Raw genomic sequence first — 27222 nt, 5'->3', positions numbered from 1 at the left:
CCTATCGCAGCCTGGCCAGACGGAGCTAGCTCCCGCCCTCTGTCTATTTATACCTGCCTTTCCTGTTCCTCCTTTGCTTGTGATTCTTCTCGTGTAGTTTCCTGGCCCTGCTGCAGCTTCTGACTATTTGATCCTGCTCCATACTGACCCTGGCTTGCTGACTACTCTTCTGCTCTGCGTTTGGTACCTCATTCTCTCCTGGTTTGACTCGGCTCGTTCGCCACTCTTGTTGCTCGCGGTGTTGCCGTGGGCAACTGCCCCATTTCCCTTAGCTTTGTGTACCCTTGTCTGTTTGTCTCGTGCACTTACTGAGCGTAGGGACCGCCGCCCAGTTGTACCCCGTCGCCTAGGGCGGGTCGTTGCAGGTGGGCAGGGACAGAGTGGCGGGTAGATTAGGGCTCACTAGTCCGTTTCCCTACCCCCTTCATTACAGATAGGATAAATATAAAGGAATACGCAACACACCCAGACTCCAGGGAAGCCCGGGCGGACATCTGGAAAGCAGAGTGACCCCCACAAGGACCCATCCCAAGCAGCCCCAAAAGATATACAAACACCAAAAATATCCCCAGACTCCGGAGAAACCAGTCCAAAGAACATCCCGCACAGGCCACACGTGGGAAGAAAACCAAAAGGGAGAGAGAAATGTCAGCTGGAGACCACGCCAGAAATAAACCGAGTGATGTTTATCTAAGTCCTCAGCACGGGAAGGAAAAGCGCCGAGAAGTGGGATTTCCTTTTTCATGAATTTCTATATCCTGCCCAACGGAACCCTACGGGTCACCGGAAGAATCCCGGGCTGCGGACCTCCAGATCTAAATCCACATTCAAGGATGTTGTGCTCCCAGCTCCCCGCCATCAGGTCACCGCCATCAGGTCACCGCCATCAGGTCCCCGCCATCAGGTCCCCGCCATCAGGTCACCGCCATCAGGTCACCGCCATCAGCTCCCCACCATTCCTCTTCCCGGATATCACACCTTCAAAACCTTGGAAGTTACACCACGTGCGCCATGTATTCTTTATATAGTCATTCTGATCGTCAGACAAAATATAATCAAACATGTGAAAAAGTATCTGCACCTCGACGGACATGACGTGGTGCCCGTTCTGTGCGATCAGGTGACGAACATGTCCCTCACCTCGTGCCCCCGGTTTGTCTGATGTTATTTCCAGTCCATTAGTTTGGTTACAACAGGACCTGGAGAAAGTCCTCACCTCCAGGACAGAGACCGGGGGAAAGTCCTCACCTCCAGGACAGAGACCGGGGGAAAGTCCTCACCTCCAGGACAGAGACCGGGGGAAAGTCCTCACCTCCAGGACAGAGACCGGGGGAAAGTCCTCACCTCCAGGACAGAGACCGGGGGAAAGTCCTCACCTCCAGGACAGAGACCTGGGGAAAGTCCTCACCTCCAGGACAGAGACCGGGGGAAAGTCCTCACCTAAAGGACAGACCGGGGGAAAGTCCTCACCTCCAGGACAGAGACCTGGGGAAAGTCCTCACCTCCAGGACAGAGACCGGGGGAAAGTCCTCACCTCCAGGACAGAGACCTGGGGAAAGTCCTCACCTCCTGGACAGAGACCGGGGGAAAGTCCTCACCTCCAGGACAGACCGGGGGAAAGTCCTCACCTCCAGGACAGAGACCTGGGGAAAGTCCTCACCTCCAGGACAGAGACCGGGGGAAAGTCCTCACCTCCAGGACAGAGACCTGGGGAAAGTCCTCACCTCCAGGACAGAGACCTGGGGAAAGTCCTCACCTCGAGGACAGAGACCGGGGGAAAGTCCTCACCTCCAGGACAGAGACCGGGGGAAAGTCCTCACCTCCAGGACAGAGACCTGGGGAAAGTCCTCACCTCCAGGACAGAGACCGGGGGAAAGTCCTCACCTCCAGGACAGAGACCTGGGGAAAGTCCTCACCTCCAGGACAGAGACCTGGGGAAAGTCCTCACCTCCAGGACAGAGACCGGGGGAAAGTCCTCACCTCCAGGACAGACCGGGGGAAAGTCCTCACCTCCAGGACAGAGACCTGGGGAAAGTCCTCACCTCCAGGACAGAGACCGGGGGAAAGTCCTCACCTCCAGGACAGAGACCTGGGGAAAGTCCTCACCTCCAGGACAGAGACCTGGGGAAAGTCCTCACCTCCAGGACAGAGACCGGGGGAAAGTCCTCACCTCCAGGACAGAGACCGGGGGAAAGTCCTCACCTCCAGGACAGAGACCTGGGGAAAGTCCTCACCTCCAGGACAGAAACCGGGGGAAAGTCCTCACCTTCAGGACAGTGACCTGGGGAAAGTCCTCACCTCCAGGACAGAGACCGGGGGAAAGTCCTCACCTCCAGGACAGAGACCGGGGGAAAGTCCTCACCTCCAGGACAGAGACCGGGGGAAAGTCCTCACCTCCAGGACAGAGACCTGGGGAAAGTCCTCACCTCCAGGACAGAGACCGGGGGAAAGTCCTCATGTAAAGGATCTGCCAGGCACTACTTCTGTGGATACTCCCAGGATTAATCAATCGACACCTGAGGCCGGACCTCTTAGACTGACTCCGGCTCCCACCAATCAGGGTGGCAGGCTCAGGAGTGGGAGAGCCTATCGCGGCCTGGTCAGTCGGAGTTAGCTCCGCCCCCTGTCCATTTATACCTGCCGTTTTCTCTTCCTCATTGCTTGTGATTCTTCCTGGTTTCCTGGCCCTGCTACAGCCTTGCTCCAGCCTGCTACTGCCTTGCTTCAGCCTTGCTACAGCTTCCGCTTATCCTGCTTCGCTCTGACCCCGGCTTGCTTCCTGCTCCTTGCTCTGCGTTCGTATACTTCGTGACATCCTGATTCTGACTGGCTTGTTGACCACTCTGATTTCCTCACGGTGTTCCGTGGGCTACTGCCCCTTCCCTTGCTTGTTCCCTGTTTGTATTCCCTTGCACTTAGTCAGCGTAGGGACCGCCGCCCAGTTGTACCCCGTCGCCTCGGGCGGGTCATTGCAAGTAGGCAGGGACAGGGCGGTGGGTAGATTAGGGCTCACTTATCCCCTTCCCCTTCTTCCGGCCATAACATAATCACAAGCCCTATACCTAGTCTACCCTTTCTCCTACTCTATCATGGACCCCCTTGAGACCCTGACCCAGCAGATGCAGGGCCTCTCCCTACAGGTCCAGGCCCTGGCTCAGAGGGTCAACCAGCCTGACGCTGCCATGGTAGTACCCCTCGCCTCACCTCTAGAACCTGACCTCAAGTTGCCTGACCGGTTCTCAGGGGACCGTAAGACTTTTCTCTCCTTTCGGGAGAGTTGCAGACTTTACTTCCGTCTAAAACCTCACTCCTCAGGTTCCGAGAACCAGCGGGTGGGAATCATTATATCCCGACTCCAGGAAGGGCCCCAAGAGTGGGCCTTCTCCTTGGCTCCTGACGCCCCTGAACTTTCCTCCGTTGATCGTTTTTTCTCTGCCCTCGGACTCATTTACGACGAGACTGACAGGACTGCCTTGGCCGAGAGTCAGCTGGTGACCTTACGTCAGGGTAGGAGACCTGTTGAGGAATACTGTTCTGACTTTAGAAAGTGGTGCGTAGCTTCTCGGTGGAACGACCCGGCCCTAAGGTGCCAGTTTAGGTTAGGCTTATCTAACGCCCTGAAGGTTCTGCTTGTTAGCTACCCCTCTTCTGACTCCCTAGACCAGGTTATGGCCTTAGCAGTACGACTTGACCGATGTCTCAGGGAACGACAGCTTGAACGTTTCAGTGTTTTCCCCTCTGACTTCCCTGCGATTCCCACCGAGGTCCCGTCTCCTCGCTCTTCCACGGAAGACTCGGAGGTACCTATGCAACTCGGGGCCTCCGTGTCCCCCCGACACCGTAGAGAGTTCCGCAGGAAGAATGGTCTCTGCTTCTATTGTGGGGATGACAAGCATCAACTGAACACCTGTCCCAGGCGCAAGAATAAGCAGCCGGAAAACTTCCGCGCCTAAGTGATCATCGGGGAGGTCACTTGGGCGCACAGGTATTTCCCGTTAATATGAAACGCAATAAAATTTTGCTTCCCTTTCAGGTCTTGTTTGGTGGTCGGTCTGCCACCGGCAGTGCCTTCATGGATTCTGGCTCATCTGCTAATATCATGGTCTGTGGAATTTGCTATGTCTCTAGCTATGCCATTGATTGATTTGCCTAAACCTGTCCCGGTAGTGGGTATCGACTCAACTCCTCTTGCTAATGGTTATTTTACTCCGCATACTCCTGTTTTTGAACTCCTTGTTGGCTCCATTCCTTTTGGAGCAGTGCTCTGTACTGTTGATGCAGGGATTATCGTCCGATCTGGTATTAGGTCTTCCCTGGTTGCAGTTGCATAATCCCACGTTTGATTGGAATACTGGGGATCTCACCAAATGGGGTAGTGAATGCCGGACGTCATGTCTTTCGGTTAACTCTATTTCTCCCCATGAGGAGGTAAACACGCTACCTGAGTTTGTTCAGGACTTCGCTGATGTTTTCTCTAAGGAGGCCTCCGAGGTGTTACCTCCTCATAGAGAATACGATTGCGCTATCGATTTGGTGCCTGGTGCCAAGCTTCCTAAGGGTAGGATATTTAATCTTTCATGTCCTGAACGTGAAGCCATGAGGGAATATATCCAAGAATGCCTGGCCAAGGGTTACATTCGCCCCTCTACTTCTCCGGTAGGTGCTGGCTTCTTCTTCGTGGGGAAGAAGGATGGTAGTCTTAGGCCGTGCATTGACTATCGTAACTTGAATAAGGTCACTGTAAGGAACCAGTACCCACTTCCTTTGATTCCGGATCTTTTTAATCAGGTTCAGGGGGCCCAATGGTTCTCTAAGTTTGATCTACGGGCGGCGTATAACCTTATCCGCATCAAAGAGGGGGATGAGTGGAAGACTGCGTTCAACACGCCCGAAGGTCATTTCGAATACCTGGTCATGGCCTTTGGGTTGTGTAATGCCCCTGCCGTCTTCCAGAATTTTATTAATGAAATTCTGAGAGATTACCTGGGAATTTTTCTTGTAGTGTACCTTGATGACATACTGGTGTTTTCCAAGGACTGGTCCTCCCACGTGGAGCATGCCAGGAAGGTGCTCCAGGTCCTCCGGGAAAATAATCTGTTTGCGAAAACCGAAAAATGTGTGTTTGGGGTACAGGAGATACCATTTTTGGGTCAAATCCTCACTCCTCATGAATTCTGCATGGACCCTGCCTGTAATGGCAGGAAGGAGGTGAAGGGAAAGTGAGCCCTAATCTACCCACCGCCCTGTCCCTGCCTACTTGCAACGACCCGCCCTAGGCGACGGGGTACAACTGGGCGGCGGTCCCTACGCTGTCTAAGTGCACGGGAGAACAAACAGGGAACACGCAAGGGAAGGGGCAGTAGCCCACGGAACGCCGCGAGGAAACGGAGCGGTGAATGAATAGTCAGGACCAGGATGAAGTGGAGTATACCAACGTGAGCATGGAGAAGGAAGCAAGCCAGGGGCAAAGCGAAGCAGGTTAAGCGGAACTGCAGCAAGGCAGAAGCACGGCAGAAGCAGGCTGGAGCAAGCAGCAGTGGGGCCAGGAATCCAGAAGAATTACAAGCACTGAGGAAGAGAACACGGCAGGTAATAAAGGACAGGGGGCGGAGCTAACTCCGACTGACCAGGCCGCGATAGGCTCTCCCACTCCTGAGCCTGCCACCCTGGTTGGTGGGAGACGGTGTCAGTCTAACAGGTCTGGCCTCAGGTGTGGATTGATTAATCCCAGGAGTATACCTAGACGTAGTACCTGGCAGATCCCTAACAGTACTCCCCCTTTTATGAGGGGCCACCGGACCCTTACTAAGAGGACCTGGTTTAGTAGGGAAGAGAAGGTGGAACCTCCTGATCAATACCCCAGCGTGAACATCACGGGCAGGTACCCAAGTCCTCTCCTCCGGCCCGTATCCTCTCCAATGGACCAGGTACTGGAGGGAGCCCTGGACCATCCTACTGTCCATAATCTTGGCCACCTCGAATTCCACCCCCTCAGGGGTGAGAACGGGAACAGGAGGTTTCCTCGAGGGGGACCAGGACGGGGAGAAGCGTTTGAGGAGGGAGGCATGGAAGACGTCATGTATGCGAAAGGATGGGGGCAGCTCCAGACGGAAGGATACAGGGTTGAGGACTTCAATGATCTTATAAGGTCCAATAAATCGGGGAGCAAACTTCCTGGACGGGACCTTAAGGCGCAAGTTCCTGGACGACAACCAGACCAAATCCCCGACGACAAACCGGGGGTTAGCAGAACGTCTACTATCAGCCTGCATCTTTTGTGCGCTCTGGGACGCCTCTAGGTTCTTCTGAACCTGGGCCCAGACTGTGCACAGTTCCCGATGAACATCCTCTACCTCAGGATTATTGGAACAACCAGGGGAAACGGAGGAGAACCTTGGGTTAAACCTGAAATTACAGAAAAACGGGGAGACCCCTGACGAGTTACTGACCCGGTTATTCAGGGAAAATTCAGCAAGGGGAAGGAATGAGACCCAATCGAATTGACAGTCAGAGATGAAACACCTTAAATATTGTTCCAGGGATTGGTTAGTCCTTTCCGTTTGGCCATTAGTTTCGGGATGGAAGGCGGAGGAGAAGGACAGATCAATCAACAACTTTTTACAAAAAGCTCTCCAAAATAAGGAAACAAATTGTACCCCTCTGTCAGAAACGATATTGACTAGGGCCCCATGGAGACGCAGGATGTGTTTCACAAACAAAGAAGCTAACGTCTTGGCGTTAGGTAGCTTCTTAAGGGGCACAAAGTGGCACATCTTGCTGAAGCGGTCTACTACCACCCACACCACCGACTTGCCCTGAGATGGGGGCAAATCGGTGATAAAATCCATGGAGATATGGGTCCAAGGTCTCTGGGGAATGGGCAAGGAACGTAGTAGGCCCGCAGGTCGGGACCTAGGGGTTTTGGACCTAGCGCAAACCTCACAAGCGGCGACGTAAGCCCTAACGTCTTTAGGCAACCCAGGCCACCAATACTTTCTGGTAATGAGGTGTTTGGTGCCCAAGATGCCAGGATGACCAGATAGAGCGGAGTCATGGTTTTCCCTGAGTACCCTTAGCCGGTATTGCAGGGGAACAAACAGTTTGTCCCCAGGGACGTTCCCGGGAGCTGAACCCTGATCAGCCGCAATATCAGAAGCTAAATCAGAATCCGTGGCAGAAACGATTATACCAGGGGGTAAAATACAAGCAGGATCCTTCTCGGAAGGAGGATTGGCCATGAAACTACGTGACAGTGCATCAGCCTTAATATTCTTGGACCCAGCCCTATAGGTAACCAAGAAATTAAATCTGGTAAAGTATAGTGCCCACCGAGCTGGTCTAGGATTAAGCCTCCGGGCCGATTCTAGGAAAACCAGATTCTTGTGATCCGTAAGGACCGTTACCTGGTGTCTGGCCCCCTCCAGGAAGTGACGCCACTCTTCAAAAGCCCATTTAATGGCTAGAAGTTCGCGGTTGCCAATATCATAGTTACTCTCCGTGGGCGAAAACTTCCTAGAGAAGTAAGCACAGGGGCGGAGATGGGTGAGGGAGCTGGTACCCTGGGACAAGACGGCCCCCACTCCCACCTCGGATGCGTCAACCTCCACAATAAATGGCTCCCTTTGGTTGGGCTGAATCAGCACGGGGGCCGAGATAAAGCACTTCTTGAGGGTCTCAAAGGCCTGGACGGCCTCAGGGGGCCAATGGAGGACATCAGCACCCTTGCGAGTAAGGTCCGTAAGAGGCTTAGCGACGACCGAGAAGTTGGCAATAAATCTCCTGTAATAGTTAGCGAACCCTAAAAAACACTGTAACGCCTTAAGGGAGGCAGGTTGGACCCATTCCGCCACAGCCTGAACCTTGGCAGGGTCCATGCGGAATTCATGAGGAGTGAGGATTTGCCCTAAAAATGGTATCTCCTGTACCCCAAAGACACATTTTTCAGTCTTAGCAAACAGATTATTCTCCCGAAGGACCTGGAGCACCTTCCTGACATGCTCCACGTGGGAGGACCAGTCCTTGGAAAACACCAGTATGTCATCAAGGTACACAACAAGAAAATTACCCAGGTAATCTCTCAGGATTTCATTAATAAAATTCTGGAAGACGGCAGGGGCATTACACAACCCAAAGGGCATGACCAGGTATTCGAAATGACCCTCGGGTGTGTTGAACGCAGTTTTCCACTCATCCCCCTCTTTGATGCGGATAAGGTTATATGCCCCCCGTAGATCGAACTTAGAGAACCATTGGGCTCCCTGAACCTGATTAAAAAGATCCGGAATCAAAGGAAGTGGGTACTGGTTCCTTACGGTGACCTTATTCAAGTTCCGATAATCAATGCACGGCCTAAGACCACCATCCTTCTTCCCCACGAAGAAGAAGCCAGCACCTACCGGAGAAGTCGAGGGGCGAATGAAACCCTTGGCCAGGCATTCTTGGATATACTCCCTCATAGCTTCACGTTCAGGACATGAAAGATTAAATATCCTACCCTTAGGAAGCTTGGCACCAGGCACCAAATCGATAGCGCAATCGTAATCTCTATGGGGGGGCAACACCTCGGAGGCCTCCTTAGAAAACACATCGGCGAAGTCCTGAACAAACTCAGGAAGCGTGTTTACCTCCTCCCGGGGAGAAATAGAGTTAACAGAAAGACATGACATAAGACATTCATTACCCCATTTGGTGAGATCCCCAGTATTCCAATCAAACGTGGGATTATGCAACTGCAACCAGGGAAGGCCTAAAACCAGATCAGACGATAATCCCTGCATCACCAGTACAGAGCACTGCTCCAAATGCATGGAGCCAACAAGGAGTTCAAAAACAGGAGTATGCTGAGTAAAATAACCATTAGCAAGGGGGGTTGAGTCGATTCCTACTACAGGGACAGGATAAGGTAAATCAATACAAGGCATCTTTAGAGACATAGCAAATTCCACAGACATGATATTAGCAGATGAGCCAGAATCCACGAAGGCACTGCCCGTGGCAGACCGGCCAGCAAACGAGACCTGAAAGGGAAGCAAAATTTTATTGCATTTCACATTAACGGGAAATACCTGTGCGCCCAAGTGACCTCCCCAGGGCCGCCATCAGGAATTTCAGGGCCCCCTACAGCTAAATTTTCGGGGCCCCCCTACCGTGGCACCGCCTGTTAATGGTACTCCGTCCAGTACTATATCATGGTACCCAGGGCCGCCATCAGGGGGGGTATTAGGGGTACTGATGTGAGAGGCCCGGCCAAACCTAATTGAAAGGGGGGCCCGGCAAACTGCCGCGACTTGCCTTTGGTAGAAAAAAAACAGGCCCCTGCAATGGGGCCCGTTTTTTTCACCAAAAGAATGTCATGAGCTGCGGGCCCCCCTTTCAATTTGGTTTGGCCGGGCCTCTCACATCAGTACCCCTAATACCCCCCCTGATGGCGGCCCTGGGTAGCATGGGGGCCGTCAAACACCGCCGCCCGTGCGACCGATCACGCGCACCCGCAAACTCCCGCGCACCGGCGACCGCCTGGAACCGCGCACCGAATTTTGAGGCAGATTTTGACCTGCCCACACTATCTTGCCGCGTTTTTTGCCTGCGGCGATTGAGGACAGCAGACAGGAAACGCAGCGAAAAATGCATTTTCTACCTCCCATTGATTTCGATGGGAGGTCAGAGGCGGAACCGCGGCAAGAAAGGATGTGCTGCTTTTTCTTTTTTCCGCGACTGGCTCCGGTGGATTTCAGATTAAATCAATGGGAGGCGGTTTTGGAAGTTTTTTGGTGCTGATTCTGACGCCGTGTCCGAGTCAATATCAACGCCCAAAAACTCTGTGAACTGGGCCTTATTGTTAGGGCTTATTCAGACGAACGTGTAATACGTCCGTGCAACGTGCGTGATTTTCACGCGCCTCGCACGGACCTATGTTACTCTATGGGGTCGTGCAGACTGTCAGTGATTTTCACGCGCCTCGCACGGACCTATGTTACTCTATGGGGCCGTGCAGACTGTCAGTGATTTTCACGCGCCTCGCACGGACCTATGTTACTCTATGGGGCCGTGCAGACTGTCAGTGATTTTCACGCGCCTCGCACGGACCTATGTTACTCTATGGGGTCGTGCAGACTGTCAGTGATTTTCACGCGCCTCGCACGGACCTATGTTACTCTATGGGGCCGTGCAGACTGTCAGTGATTTTCACGCGCCTCGCACGGACCTATGTTACTCTATGGGGCCGTGCAGACTGTCAGTGATTTTCACGCGCCTCGCACGGACCTATGTTACTCTATGGGGCCGTGCAGACGGTCAGTGATTTTCACGCAGCGTGTGTCCGTGTGTCCGCTGCGTAAAACTCACGACAGGTCCGATATTTGTGCATTGTTCGCGCATCACGCACCCATTGAAGTCAATGGGTGGGTGAAAATCACGCCCAGCACTTCCGCAGCCGTATAAACTATGAATGAAAACAGAAAAGCACCGCGAGCTACAAACATACAAACAGAGTGTCATAATGATGGCGGCTGCGCGAAAATCACGCATCATACGCTGCTGACACACGGAGCTGTTATGGACCTTTTGCATGCGCAAAACACCACGTTTTTGCGCGCACAAAAAGCACACGCTGGTGTGAATCCGGCCTTAGGGTAGGAACACACTAGGCATGAACACTGCGGATTTTATACAACACATTTGATTGTGGACAATCCGCAGCGTATCACAGTCGCAGCCGAGGGGGTCAGATATGAACAAATCTCATCCACACGCTGCAAAAATAATGGACCTGCAGTGTGACTTTTTGGCTTTTTAAGCCGCAGCGTGTCAATGTATTCTGTGGAATCGCCGCTCCTCTGTTGCAGAAATGCTGCGGTTCTGCCGCAAAAATCACACATGAGAAGAAAAAAAGGAGGTACTTTTTTAAATTGATAAAAAAGTTTAGACTCCCCCGGCCGTAGTCCTGGTGACGCGATCCTCTATTCTTAGCGCAGCCCCGCCTCCTGTCATGACGTTTCATCCCATGTGACTGCTGCAGCGGTCACATGGTCTACAGCGTCATCCCAGGAGGCGGGGCTACGTTCAGAAGAGAGAGTCACCTAAACCACGGCCGGGGCAAGTCTAAACTTTTTTTTCCCTGCAGGATTCCCGCAGCGGACACGCCTCACGAAGCCTGCGCCGCTATTTGGTGCGGTTTTGCTGGCAGAATTCCCTGCGGCTCCCGGGATAAGCTGTGGAGTTTTTCTCAGCATATCCGCCTAGTGTGTCCCTTATGATGTCGCTCCTGGAGCTGCTGCCGCTCTCTAAATAGGCCGTCGGTTCAGTAGAATTTGGAATTATTTTTTTTTGTGAACCAGCTTAAAAAAATACAAAACTTTTGTGTTAGGGCCTGTTCACATCACCGTTCGCTTCCGTTCCGGGGTTCCGTCTGAGGTTTCTGTCGGGTGAACCCCGCAACGGAAAGTGAAAGTGACAGAACAGCTTCCGTTTCAGTCACCATTCCGGCTGGTTTTCGGACGGAATCAATAGCGTAGTCGACTGCGCTAATGGTGATGGAAACGGAAGCTGTGCTGTCACTTTCACTTTCCGTTGCGGGGTTCACCCGACAGAAACCTCAGACGGAACCCCGGAGCGGAAGCGAACGGTGATGTGAACAGGCCCGAACACAAAAGTTTTGTCTTTTTTTAAGCTGGTTCACAAAAAAAAATAATTCCAAATTCTACTGAACCGACGGCCTATTTAGAGACCGGCAGCAGCTCCAGGAGCGACATCATAAGGGACACACTAGGCGGATATGCTGAGTAAAACTACACCGCTTATCCGCCCCGGGAGCCGCAGGGAATTCTGCCAGCAAAACCGCACCAAATAGTGGCGCAGGTTTGGTGAGGCGCGTCCGCTGCGGGAATCCTGCAGGGAAAAAAAAGTTTAGACTTGCCCCGGCCGTGGTTTAGGTGACTCTCTCTTCTGAACGTAGCCCCGCCTCCTGGGATGACGCTGTAGACCATGTGACCGCTGCAGCAGGTGGCTTTCTCATGTGTGATTTTTGCGGCAGAACCGCAGCATTTCCGCAACAGAGGAGCAGCGATCCCACAGAATACATTGACACGCTGCGGCTTAAAAAGCCAAAAAGTCACACGGCAGGTCCATTATTTTTGCAGCGTGTGGATGAGATTTGTTCATATCTGACCCCCTCGGCTGCGACTGTGATACGCTGCGGATTATCCACAATAAAATGTGTTGCATAAAATCCGCAGTGTTCATGCCTAGTGTGTTCCTACCCTAAGGCCGGATTTACACGAGCGTGTGCTTTTTGTGCGCGCAAAAACGTGGTGTTTTGCGCATGCAAAAGTTCCATAACAGCTCCGTGTGTCAGCAGCGTATGATGCGTGATTTTCCCGCAGCCGCCATCATTATGACACTCTGTTTGTATGTTTGTAGCACGCGGTGCTTTTCTGTTTTATACTAGTTTATACGGCTGCGGAAGTGCTGGGCGTGATTTTCCCGCAGCCGCCATCATTATGACACTCTGTTTGTATGTTTGTAGCACGAGGTGCTTTTCTGCTTTCATTCATAGTTTATACGGCTGCGGAAGCGCTGGGCGTGATTTTCACGCACCCATGAACTTCAATGGGTGCGTGATGCGCCAACAATGCACAAATATCGGACATGTCGTGAGTTTTACGCAGCGGACACACGGACACACGCTGCGTGAAAATCACTGACAGTCTGCGCGGCCCCATAGAGTAACATAGGTCCGTGCGAGGCGCGTGAAAATCACGCACGTTGCACGGATGTATTACACGTTCGTCTGAATAAGCCCTAACAATAAGGCCCAGTTCACAGAGTTTTTGGGCGTTGATATTGACTCGGACACGGCGTCAGAATCAGCACCAAAAAACTTCCAAAACCGCCTCCCATTGATTTAATCTGAAATCCACCGGAGCCAGTCGCGGAAAAAAGAAAAAGCAGCACGTCCTTTCTTGCGGCGGTTCCGCCTCTGACCTCCCATCGAAATCAATGGGAGGCAGAAAATGCATTTTTCGCTGCGTTTTTTGTCTGCTGTCCTCAATCGCCGCGAGCAAAAAAACGCAGCAAAAAAACGCGGCAAGATAGTGTGGGCAGGTCAAAATCTGCCTCAAAATTCTTTAAGGAATTTTGAGGCAGATTTTTTTTTGCCTGCAAAATACTGTGTGAACAGGGCCATACATAAACAGCACTTTGAGATAATTTACTCACCGTGTCAGAAGAGCTGCTCCCACTCCAGTCCTCTTCCGGCGATGTCTTCCAGGCGAGGTCTTCGGTCCAGACGTCCAGTCCTTCACCTCCAGCCAGGCTCCAGGTAAGTTTTGTCCATGTGTGTCCGCGGCTGCGCGCGCGGCCGATCGCGGGTGCGCGCGCGGGCGGTCTCCAGTGCGGGCGTTCGTGGGTGCGCGCTCGCGAGTGCGCACGCGCGGGAGTTTCCTTGTGCGCGCGATCGGGTGCGCGCGCGCGGGCGGACTGTTTGACGGCCCCCCATGACGAGGGGAGGGGGCCCGCAGCAGCAGCAGCAGCTCACGACATTCTTTTGGTGAAAAAAACGGGCCCCATTACAGGGGCCCGTTTTTTCCTACCGAAAGAATGTTGCGGCAGTTGCCGGGCCCCCCTTTCAGTTAGGTTTGGCCGGGCCCCTCACACCACTACCCCTAATACCCCCCTGATGGCGGCCCTGGACCTCCCCGATGATCACTTAGGCGTGGAAGTTTTCCGGCTTTTTATTCTTGCGCCTGGGACAGGTGTTCAGTAGATGCTTGTCGTCCCCACAGTAGAAGCAGAGACCATTCATTCTGCGAAACTCCCTACGTTGTCGAGGGGACATGGAGGACCCGAGTTGCATAGGTACCTCCGAGTCCTCCGTGGAGGGGCGAGGGGACGGGACCTCGGGGGGGATCGCAGAAAAGTCAGAGGGGAGCACATTGAAATGTTCAAGCTGACGTTCCCTGAGACGTCGGTCAAGTCGTACTGCTAGGGCCATAACCTGGTCAAGGGAGTCAGAAGAGGGGTAGCTAACCAGCAGATCCTTCAGGGCGTCAGATAATCCTAACCTAAACTGGCACCTTAGGGCCGGATCGTTCCACCGAGAAGCTACGCACCACTTTCTAAAATCAGAACAGTATTCCTCAACCGGTCTCCTACCCTGACGTAAGGTCACCAGCTGACTCTCGGCTAAAGCAGTCCTGTCAGTCTCGTCGTAAATGAGTCCGAGGGCAGAGAAAAAACGATCAACAGAGGAAAGTTCAGGGGCGTCAGGAGCCAAGGAGAAGGCCCACTCTTGGGGCCCTTCCTGGAGTCGGGATATGATGATACCCACCCGCTGGTTCTCGGAACCTGAGGAGTGGGGTTTTAGGCGGAAATACAGTCTGCAACTCTCCCGGAAGGAGAGAAACGTCTTACGGTCCCCTGAGAACCGGTCAGGTACCTTGAGGTCGGGTTCTAGAGGTGAGGTGAGGGGTACTACTAAGGCAGCGTCACCCTGGTTGACCCTCTGGGCCAGGGCCTGGACCTGTAGGGAGAGGCCCTGCATCTGCTGGGTCAGGGTCTCAAGGGGGTCCATGATAGCGTCAGCGTAGGAGAATGGTAGACTAGGTAAGGGGCTTGTAATTATGTAATGGCAGGAAGGAGGTGAAGGGAAAGTGAGCCCTAATCTACCCACCGCCCTGTCCCTGCCTACTTGCAACGACCCGCCCTAGGCGACGGGGTACAACTGGGCGGCGGTCCCTACGCTGTCTAAGTGCACGGGAGAACAAACAGGGAACACAAGGGGCAGTAGCCCACGGAACGCCGCGAGGAAACGGAGCGGTGAATGAATAGTCAGGACCAGGATGAAGTGGAGTATACCAAGGTGAGCACGGAGAAGGAAGCAAGCCAGGGGCAAAGCAAAGCAGGTTAAGCGGAACTGCAGCAAGGCAGAAGCACGGCAGAAGCAGGCTGGAGCAAGCAGCAGTGGGGCCAGGAATCCAGAAGAATTACAAGCACTGAGGAGGAGAACACGGCAGGTAATAAAGGACAGGGGGCGGCGCTAACTCCGACTGACCAGGCCGCGATAGGCTCTCCCACTCCTGAGCCTGCCACCCTGGTTGGTGGGAGACGGTGTCAGTCTAACAGGTCTGGCCTCAGGTGTGGATTGATTAATCCCAGGAGTATACCTAGACGTAGTACCTGGCAGATCCCTAACACTGCCAAGGTTCAGGCTGTGGCGGAATGGGTCCAACCTGCCTCCCTGAAGGCGCTACAGTGTTTTTTGGGGTTCGCTAACTATTACAGGAGATTTATTGCCAACTTCTCGGTCGTCGCTAAGCCTCTTACGGACCTCACTCGCAAGGGTGCTGATCTCCTCCACTGGCCTCCTGAGGCCGTCCAGGCTTTTGAGACCCTCAAGAAGTGCTTTATCTCGGCCCCAGTGCTGGTTCAGCCCAACCAAAGGGAGCCATTTATCGTGGAGGTTGACGCGTCCGAGGTGGGAGTGGGGGCTGTCTTGTCCCAGGGTACCAGGTCCCTCACCCATCTCCGCCCCTGTGCTTACTTCTCCAGGAAGTTTTCGCCCACGGAGAGTAACTATGATATTGGCAACCGCGAACTTTTAGCCATTAAATGGGCTTTTGAAGAGTGCCGTCACTTCCTGGAGGGGGCCAGACACCAGGTAACGGTCCTTACTGACCACAAGAATCTGGTTTTCCTAGAATCTGTCCGGAGGCTAAACCCGAGACAAGCTCGATGGGCGCTATTTTTTACCAGATTTAACTTTTTGGTTACCTATAGGGCTGGGTCCAAAAATATTAAGGCTGATGCACTGTCGCGTAGTTTCATGGCCAATCCTCCTTCGGAGAAGGATCCTGCTTCTATTTTGCCCCCTGGTATAATCGTTTCTGCCACTGATTCTGATTTAGTCTCTGATATTGCGGCTGATCAAGGTTCAGCTCCCGGGAACCTCCCTGTGGACAAGCTGTTTGTCCCCCTGCAATACCGGCTAAGGGTACTTAGGGAAAACCATGACTCCGCACTATCTGGTCATCCTGGCATCTTGGGTACCGCACACCTCATTACCAGAAACTATTGGTGGCCTGGGTTGCCTAAAGACGTTAGGGCCTACGTCGCCGCTTGTGAGGTTTGTGCTAGGTCTAAGACCCCCAGGTCCCGACCTGCGGGCTTACTACGTTCTTTGCCCATTCCCCAGAGACCTTGGACCCATATCTCCATGGATTTTATCACCGATTTGCCTCCATCTCAGGGCAAGTCGGTGGTGTGGGTGGTAGTAGACCGCTTCAGCAAGATGTGCCACTTTGTGCCCCTTAAGAAACTACCTAACGCCAAGACGTTAGCTTCTTTGTTTGTTAAACACATTCTGCGTCTCAATGGGGTCCCAGTCAATATCGTTTCTGACAGAGGGGTACAATTTGTTTCATTATTTTGGAGAGCCTTTTGTAAAAAGTTGGAGATTGATCTGTCCTTCTCCTCTGCCTTCCATCCCGAAACTAATGGTCAAACGGAGAGGACTAATCAGTCTCTAGAACAATATTTAAGGTGTTTCATCTCTGACTGTCAATTTGATTGGGTCTCATTCATTCCCCTCGCCGAATTTTCCCTGAATAACCGGGTCAGTAACTCGTCAGGGGTCTCCCCGTTTTTCTGTAATTTCGGGTTTAATCCACGGTTCTCCTCCGTTTCTCCTGGCAGTTCCAATAATCCCGAGGTAGAGGTCGTTCATCGGGAACTGTGCACAGTCTGGGCCCAGGTTCAGAAGAACCTAGAGGCGTCCCAGAGCATACAAAAAATTCAGGCTTATAGAAGACGTTCTGCTAACCCCCGGTTTGTCGTCGGGGATTTGGTCTGGTTGTCGTCCAGGAACTTGCGCCTTAAGGTCCCGTCCAAGAAGTTTGCTCCCCGATTTATTGGGCCTTATAAGGTCATTGAAGTCCTCAACCCTGTATCCTTCCGTCTGGAGCTGCCCCCATCCTTTCGCATACATGACGTCTTCCATGCCTCCCTCCTCAAACGCTGCTCCCCGTCCTGGTCCCCCTCGAGGAAACCTCCTGTTCCCGTTCTCACCCCTGAGGGGGTGGAATTCGAGGTGGCCAAGATTATGGACAGTAGGATGGTCCAGGGCTCCCTCCAGTACCTGGTCCATTGGAGAGGATACGGGCCGGAGGAGAGGACTTGGGTACCTGCTCGAGATGTTCACGCTGGGGTATTGGTCAGGAGGTTCCACCTTCTCTTTCCCACTAAACCAGGTCCTCTTAGTAAGGGTCCGGTGGCCCCTCATAAAAGGGGGGGTACTGTAAAGGATCTGCCAGGCACTACTTCTGTGGATACTCCCAGGATTAATCAATCGACACCTGAGGCCGGACCTCTTAGACTGACTCCGGCTCCCACCAATCAGGGTGGCAGGCTCAGGAGTGGGAGAGCCTATCGCGGCCTAGTCAGTCGGAGTTAGCTCCGCCCCCTGTCCATTTATACCTGCCGTTTTCTCTTCCTCATTGCTTGTGATTCTTCCTGGTTTCCTGGCCCTGCTACAGCCTTGCTCCAGCCTGCTACTGCCTTGCTTCAGCCTTGCTACAGCTTCCGCTTATCCTGCTTCGCTCTGACCCGGCTTGCTTCCTGCTCCTTGCTCTGCGTTCGTATACTTGGTGACATCTTGATTCTGACTGGCTCGTTGACCAGCCAGCCATGATTAAGGACGCGTGCAGCGTCTGAAACGCGTAGGCTTTTTCACCGATATTTTTTCCTCACACTACCAGGATTTCACACTCTTTACCTAAGTCCTGATTTTTAATCAAATACTTTTTGTCCATTAAACTTGGAACTTCGTTCCATTTTATTCTACAATCCACGCTGGATCCAACCCTCCTTCCTTTCATTGTTGGCTCGTTGACCACTCTGGTTTCCTCACGGTGTTCCGTGGGCTACTGCCCCTTCCCTTGCTTGTTCCCTGTTTGTATTCCCTTGCACTTAGTCAGCGTAGGGACCGCCGCCCAGTTGTACCCCGTCGCCTAGGGCGGGTCGTTGCAAGTAGGCAGGGACAGGGCGGTGGGTAGATTAGGGCTCACTTATCCCCTTCCCCTTCTTCCGGCCATAACACCTCACCTCCAGGACAGAGACCGGGGGAAAGTCCTCACCTCCAGGACAGAGACCGGGGGAAAGTCCTCACCTCCAGGACAGAGACCGGGGGAAAGTCCTCACCTCCAGGACAGAGACCGGGGGAAAGTCCTCACCTCCAGGACAGAGACCGGGGGAAAGTCCTCACCTCCAGGACAGAGACCTGGGGAAAGTCCTCACCTCCAGGACAGAGACCGGGGGAAAGTCCTAACCTCCAGGACAGAGACCGGGGGAAAGTCCTCACCTCCAGGACAGAGACCGGGGGAAAGTCCTCACCTCCAGGACAGAGACCTGGGGAAAGTCCTCACCTCCAGGACAGAGACCTGGGGAAAGTCCTCACCTCCAGGACAGAGACCGGGGGAAAGTCCTCACCTCCAGGACAGACACCGGGGGAAAGTCCTCACCTCCAGGACAGAGACCGGGGGAAAGTCCTCACCTCCAGGACAGAGACCGGGGGAAAGTCCTCACCTCCAGGACAGAGACCGGGGGAAAGTCCTCACCTCCAGGACAGAGACCGGGGGAAAGTCCTCACCTCCAGGACAGGAACCTGGGGAAAGTCCTCACCTCCAGGACAGAGACCGGGGGAAAGTCCTCACCTCCAGGACAGGGACCTGGGGAAAGTCCTCACCTCCAGGACAGAGACCGGGGGAAAGTCCTCACCTCCGGGACAGGGACCTGGGGAAAGTCCTCACCTCCAGGACAGAGACCGGGGGAAAGTCCTCACCTCCAGGACAGAGACCGGGGGAAAGTCCTCACCTCCAGGACAGAGACCGGGGGAAAGTCCTCATCTCCAGGACAGAGACCGGGGGAAAGTCCTCACCTCCAGGACAGAGACCGGGGGAAAGTCCTCACCTCCAGGACAGCGCTGAAGACATTTTTTTCATGCTCTTTTATTAAATAACATTTACAGCTGGTTTTTATGAACAATTGTGGAGGGTTTGTCTTCTGCAGCTTGTATGACTTATAATACAGGATAAGCTGCCGCTCCGTCTGACAGATCATCTTATTGTCCGTCACTCTCCAGCCCCCCTCTCTCCTGAACATTATTCCACGCTGACAGCTTCACAATCAAAAGAAAATAAACTTTAAGCTTCTGTTGTTTCTAGGAGAGCAGAGAGAGAGGCTGGAAAATGACGGACAGTAAAGTCGTCTGACGGACTGAGCAGTGACCGGCATCCGGCAGCTTCTACTGTATTGTAAGACATACTGTAATGACCGGGGGGTAGGGAAACGGACAAGTGAGCCCTAATCTACCCGCCACTCTGTCCCTGCCTACTTGCAACGACCCGCCCTAGGCGACGGGGTACAACTGGGCGGCGGTCCCTGCACTCAGTAAGTGCACGACAAACACGACAAACATACAAGGGAATACAAGCAAGGGAAAGGGGCAGTTGCCCACGGCAACACCGTGAGCAACCAGAGTGGTGAACGAGCCGAGTCAAGCCAGGAGTGTGCGAGGTACCAAACGAAGAGCAGAAGAGTGGTCAGTAAGCCAGGGTCTGTATGGAGCAGGAACAAAATAGAAGGAGCTGTAGCTGGGCCAGGAAACCACACGAAAAAGAATAACAAGCAAGGAGGAACAGGAAATGCAGGTATAAATAGACAGAGGGCGGGAGCTAGCTGAGTCTGGCCAGGCTGCGATAGGCTCTCCCACTCCTAAGCCTGCCAGCCTGAGTGGTGGAAGCTGGAGTCAGTCTCAGGGATGTAGAGTCAGGTGCTGACTGATTAATTAAGGGAGTTAACCCCGAAGCTGTGCCTGGCAGATCCTTTACACATACAAGCTGCACAAGACAAACCCTCCACAGTTTGTAGATGCAATAATAAAAAAGCGTCTACAAGGGTGTCCATAGCCTTTACAGGTGAAGAACGGACAATCCCTTACACTTCCCAGAGGGTCCACTGCTCGGAACGCTATATCAATCTAACGAGACCAAACAGAACTGACGATTGGATTAAACTGATTGAATACATCCAGGATAGATTATCCTCATCCAGTTTTATTAATCGCACCATATACTGAACCGTGAGAGTGCCGGAGTCACCACTAAGTGTCTACAAGAACAATCTGCCACAAGAAATCCCAGAACAGATTGCATGACCATCTCTAAGGCTTGGACTCGCGGATACCTCAACGACCGACACTATGTCTAATGGAGAAGACTTGGAGCGGCCGCCGCCAAAATGACTGCGAGGAGCCAGAGACCATCTCATGAGGTCCTCCAGGAACCTGCAGCATCTCTAGCCGAGGTCAGGACTCCACCATAACACCTGGTGGACGGAGGGGTCAGAAGTGGAGCCCTACAGACAACATCCATGTGCCCCAGAAAGAGTCACATACAACAGAAGAGAAGACGGCAGCGTCTCATCTGCTATCACATGCGGCAGCCTCTATCTGTGGATCACGAGGACTAAGGACACCAGATAGTGCAGCGCTTCTCCACCCTACACTATGGAGGTCCCACGTGGCGTGGGGGCCGCTGCCTCATTAGGACTCGTGCCGACTGCCAGTGTCATTGGTTTCTGCACGAGACAATGATCCACAACACCAGAGCCGCGTGTGACTGACGAGACACAACATGGAAGATTTATTTCCAGATCTACAATAACAGGAGGGTGTGTAGGAGCAGCCGGCGCTCGTGTAAGGCCATGTTCACACCTTCAGGATTCCGGCAGGATTTAGTTGCAGATTTTGCGCCCATTTCTGACTGGATTCGCAGTAATTTTGCCGGTAATTCTTGTGAATTGGGTTTTTATTACACGTGCGCAGGATAATATCTGTGCAGAATGTTAATCACGGAGCGAAAAAGCGATGAAAAGCCGCAGATTACCGCCACGGAATTACAATAGAGCTCAACCACCCGCGGAACTGCGCCCAATCCACAGAAATCAAAGTCTGATTCCTGCTGCCACAGACCCTCTATCCACGGTGGAGCCTGCGCCATCCAACACATCCTGGGACTGTAGGGGGGCCTCCCGCAGACGCTTGGGCTCGGACCTCGGGTTGGTACAAACCTTTTGGAGTCACCACAATGGGCAGAACCCAGGACACTGGCACCGGCAGCATCACCCGCTCCTGGAAGAGAAGACAGAGTGTCATGGCTGCACGGACTCCGCCACCTCCACCACATGACCCCCAACTCTCAGCCCCGTCATCTCCTAGTAATACTGACGGCTTCTTCCATGGGGGGTCGTCTTATATTCCCTCTCAGTCACAACCGCATTCTCTACACGTCTCCGTACAGCAGGGCCAGGACAAGCGCTCTGGTGCCAATAATGCCTGACACACACACACACACACACACACGGCTGCCCCATATACACACACGTCTGCCCCACATACACACCCACACACACACACGTCTGCCCCACATACACACACACACACGTCTGCCCCATATACACACACACACACACACACGTCTGCCCCATATACACACACACACACTTCTGCCCCACACACACACACACACACACACACACACACACGTCTGCCCCATATACACACACGTCTGCCCCACACACACACACGTCTGCCCCATACACAGACACACACACGTCTGCCCCACATACACACACACACACGTCTGCCCCACATACACACACACGTCTGCCCCACATACACACACACACACACACACACGTCTGCCCCATACACACACACACACACACACACACACACACATGTCTGCCCCATATACACACACACACTTCTGCCCCACACACACACACACACACACACGTCTGCCCCATATACACACAAGTCTGCCCCACACACACGTCTGCCCCATACACAGACACACACACGTCTGCCCCATACACAGACACACACACGTCTGCCCCACATACACACACACACGTCTGCCCCATACATACATACACACACACACACGTCTGCCCCATACACAGACACACACACCGCTGCCCCATATACACACACACACCGCTGCCCCATACACACACACGTCTGCTCCATACACACACACACGTCTGCTCCATACACACACACACACACACACACACACACACGTCTGCCCCATACACACACACACACATACACACACACACACAGCTGCCCAATATACACACACGTCTGCCCCATACACACACACACGTCTGCCACACACACACACACACACACACACACACTGTTGCCCCATACACACACGTCTGACACACACACACACACACACACACACACACACACACACACGTACTGTACATATAAGCAAGAACCCAGCACTGACCTTTATTGCCTCCACAAGAGGATCATACATAAGTGTCACATATTCCTCTACACTCACCTGGTCTCCTACCTCCTCCTCCTCCTCCTCGTCTTCATCCTCATTCATGTCTGGGACAAGCAGCACACGTTTTAAGGTGCTCAACAGCATAAACTCCCAGCACACGGGGTCCCCCAGGTCAAAAGTCATATCCTGCCAAAAGAAAAAGCTCAGCCCAGCGATCATATAAAAAGCCCCCCAAGTGTCAACCACCCAACTCTCCAATGTCCACCCAGAAGACTGCACCTTCCTTGTCACTCCCCATCATCTACATACAGCACTCCCTATTATCTACATACAGCACTCTCCTTGTCACTCCCTATCCTCTACATACAGCACTCTACTCGTCACTCCCCATCATCTGCATACAGCACTCTCCTTGTCACTCCCTATCCTCTACATACAGCACTCTACTCGTCACTCCCCATCATCTGCATACAGCACTCTCCTTGTCACTCCCTATCCTCTACATACAGCACTCTACTCGTCACTCCCCATCATCTACATACAGCACTCTACTCGTCACTCCCCATCCTCTACATACAGCACTCTACTCGTCACTCCCCATCTACATACAGCACTCTACTCGTAACTCCCCATCCTCTACATACAGCACTCTACTCGTCACTCCCCATCCTCTACATACAGCACTCTACTCGTCACTCCCCATCCTCTACATACAGCACTCTACTCATCACTCCCCATCCTCTACATACAGCACTCTACTCATCACTCCCTATCCTCTACATACAGCACTCTACTCGTCACTCCCCATCATCTACATACAGCACTCTACTCGTCACTCCCCATCCTCTACATACAGCACTCTACTCGTCACTCCCCATCATCTACATACAGTACTCTACTCGTCACTCCCCATCCTCTACATACAGCACTCTACTCGTCACTCCCCATCATCTACATACAGCACTCTACTCGTCACTCCCCATCATCTACATACAGCACTCTACTCCTCACTGCCCATCATCTACATACAGCACTCTACTCGTCACTCCCCATCATCTACATACAGCACTCTACTCGTCACTCCCCATCCTCTACATACAGAACTCTACTCGTCACTCCCCATCTACATACAGCACTCTACTCGTCACTCCCCATCCTCTACATACAGCACTCTACTCGTCACTCCCCATCCTCTACATACAGCACTCTACTCGTCACTCCCCATCCTCTACATACAGCACTCTACTCGTCACTCCCCATCCTCTACATACAGCACTCTACTCATCACTCCCCATCCTCTACATACAGCACTCTACTCATCACTCCCTATCCTCTACATACAGCACTCTACTCGTCACTCCCCATCATCTACATACAGCACTCTACTCGTCACTCCCCATCCTCTACATACAGCACTCTACTCGTCACTCCCCATCCTCTACATACAGTACTCTACTCGTCACTCCCCATCCTCTACATACAGCACTCTACTCGTCACTCCCCATCATCTACATACAGCACTCTACTCGTCACTCCCCATCATCTACATACAGCACTCTACTCGTCACTCCCCATCCTCTACATACAGCACTCTCCTTGTCACTCCCTATCCTCTACATACAGCACTCTACTCGTCACTCCCCATCATCTACATACAGCACTCTACTCGTCACTCCCCATCATCTACATACAGCACTCTACTTGTCACTCCCCTTCCTCTACATACAGCACTCTACTCGTCACTCCCCATCCAGCACTCTACTCGTCTCTCCCCATCATCTACATACAGCACTCTCCTTGTCACTCCCTATCCTCTACATACAGCACTCTACTCGTCACTCCCCATCATCTACATACAACACTCTACTCGTCACTCCCCATCATCTACATACAGCTCTCTACTTGTCACTCCCGATCATCTACATACAGCACTCCCCATCCTCTACATACAGCACTCTACTCGTCACTCCCCATCCTCTACATACAGCACTCTACTCGTCACTCCCCATCCTCTACATACAGCACTCTACTCGTCACTCCCCATCCTCTACATACAGCACTCTACTCGTCACTCCCCATCATCTACATACAGCACTCTCCTTGTCACTCCCTATCCTCTACATACAGCACTCTACTCGTCACTCCCCATCATCTACATACAGCACTCTATTCGTCACTCCCCATCATCTACATACAGCACTCTACTCGTCACTGCCCATCATCTACATACAGCACTCTACTTGTCACTGCCCATCATCTACATACGGCACTCTACTCGTCACTCCCCATCATCTACATACAGCACTCTCCTTGTCACTCCCTATCCTCTACATACAGCACTCTACTCGTCACTCCCCATCATCTGCATACAGCACTCTACTCGTCACTCCCCATCATCTACATACAGCACTCTACTCCTCACTGCCCATCATCTACATACAGCACTCTACTCGTCACTCCCCATCTACATACAGTACTCTACTCGTCCCTCCCCATCATCTACATACAGCACTCTCCTTGTCACTGCACATCATCTACTTACAGCACTCTCCTTGTCACTCCCCATCATCTACATACAGCACTCTCCTTGTCACTGCCCATCATCTACATACATCACTCCCTATCATCTACATACAGCACTCTACTTATCACTCCCTATCCTCTACATACAGCACTCTACTGGTCACTCCCCATCATCTACATACAGCACTCTACTGGTCACTCCCCATCATCTACATACAGCACTCTCCTTGTCACTCCCTATCGTCTACATACAGCATTCCCCTTGTCACTCCCTATCTACATACAGCACTCTCCTTGTCACTCCCCATCATCTACATACAGCACTCTACTGGTCACTCCCCATCATCTACATACAGCACTCTACTCGTCACTCCCCATCATCTACATACAGCACTCTACTCGTCACTCCCCATCATCTACATACAGCACTCTACTCGTCACTCCCCATCATCTACATACAGCACTCTACTCGTCACTCCCCATCATCTACATACAGCACTCTACTCGTCACTCCCCATCATCTACATACAGTACTCTACTCGTCCCTCCCCATCATCTACATACAGCACTCTCCTTGTCACTGCACATCATCTACTTACAGCACTCTCCTTGTCACTCCCCATCATCTACATACAGCACTCTCCTTGTCACTGCCCATCATCTACATACATCACTCCCTATCATCTACATACAGCACTCTACTTATCACTCCCTATCCTCTACATACAGCACTCTACTGGTCACTCCCCATCATCTACATACAGCACTCTACTGGTCACTCCCCATCATCTACATACAGCACTCTCCTTGTCACTCCCTATCGTCTACATACAGCATTCCCCTTGTCACTCCCTATCTACATACAGCACTCTCCTTGTCACTCCCCATCATCTACATACAGCACTCTACTGGTCACTCCCCATCATCTACATACAGCACTCTACTCGTCACTCCCCATCATCTACATACAGCACTCTACTCGTCACTCCCCATCATCTACATACAGCACTCTACTCGTCACTCCCCATCATCTACATACAGCACTCTACTCGTCACTCCCCATCATCTACATACAGCACTCTACTCGTCACTCCCTATCTACATACAGCACTGTACTCGTCACTCCAATATCATCTACATACAGCACTCTCCTTGTCACTCCCCATCATCTACATACAGCACTCTACTGGTCACTCCCCATCATCTACATACAGCACTCTACTGGTCACTCCCCATCATCTACATACAGCACTCTACTCGTCACTCCCTATCATCTACATACAGCACTCTACTCGTCACTCCCTATCATCTACATACAGCACTCTACTGGTCACTCCCCATCATCTACATACAGCACTCTACTCGTCACTCCCCATCATCTACATACAGCACTCTCCTTGTCACTCCCTATCTACATACTGCATTGTACTCGTCACTCCCTATCATCTACATACAGCACTCTACTCGTCACTCCCCATCATCTACATACAGCACTCTACTCGTCACTCCCCATCATCTACATACAGCACTTTCCTTGTCACTCCCTATCTACATACAGCACTGTACTCGTCACTCCCTATCATCTACATACAGCACTCTACTCGTCACTCCCCATCATCTACATACAGCACTCTACTCGTCACTCCCCATCATCTACATACAGCACTCTCCTTGTCACTCCCTATCTACATACTGCATTGTACTCGTCACTCCCTATCATCTACATACAGCACTCTACTCGTCACTCCCCATCATCTACATACAGCACTCTACTCGTCACTCCCCATCATCTACATACAGCACTCTACTCGTCACTCCCCATCATCTACATACAGCACTCTCCTTGTCACTCCCTATCTACATACAGCACTGTACTCGTCACTCCCTATCATCTACATACAGCTCTCTACCTGTCGCCATACATGCCACACTCTCCCTACATGTCCACACTCCATACTCTTTGTTGCTCCTTTCTTTCTGCCCTCTTCAGATCAATAAGCCGTTGTTGCACGCAGTATACAGCCTGCCGTAGTCTCCACCCTTCACAGTCCATATAAACTCTACAATGTCTTTCCATATGCACTCAGATAACACTGCCCCCTAACCCCAGGCCTGGTACCTTGCAGGCATTGCGACAGTCCTGCATATTGATCCAATAATTCTCATGATTCCACAGACTCTCGATACCCAGAAAATGTTGGTCTTTTGTCTCGTAAGCGTTGCCGGTCAGTGCATCGATGAAGAAATTGTCTGGCACTTCTCGCTTCCCAGCCAAGACTAACACCCAGCAGTGAACTCTGAGACCGAACAAGGGGTCCGGACCCAGCCTCTCCGCATCCTGTAG

At 52.4% G+C, this 27222-nt stretch overlaps 1 protein-coding gene across 1 annotated transcript in view; it reads right to left on the bottom strand.

Annotated features, from left to right (window-relative positions):
• Positions 1–27222, bottom strand: part of DRC7 (dynein regulatory complex subunit 7) — a gene marked incomplete at its 5' end in the record, with an annotated part of 59270 nt that extends 32048 nt beyond the window's left edge. Inside the window, 3 exons of the mRNA XM_075836794.1 lie at positions 21121–21181; positions 22410–22541; positions 26998–27222. Of these exons, the coding sequence (XP_075692909.1) occupies positions 21121–21181; positions 22410–22541; positions 26998–27222 (418 nt within the window). The remainder of the gene's footprint in view (positions 1–21120; positions 21182–22409; positions 22542–26997) is intronic.

Source organism: Rhinoderma darwinii, chromosome 9 (genome assembly GCF_050947455.1).
Source record: "Rhinoderma darwinii isolate aRhiDar2 chromosome 9, aRhiDar2.hap1, whole genome shotgun sequence".
NCBI classification, from domain to species: Eukaryota; Metazoa; Chordata; class Amphibia; order Anura; family Rhinodermatidae; genus Rhinoderma; species Rhinoderma darwinii.
This window is presented reverse-complemented; position numbering and strand designations above follow the sequence as displayed.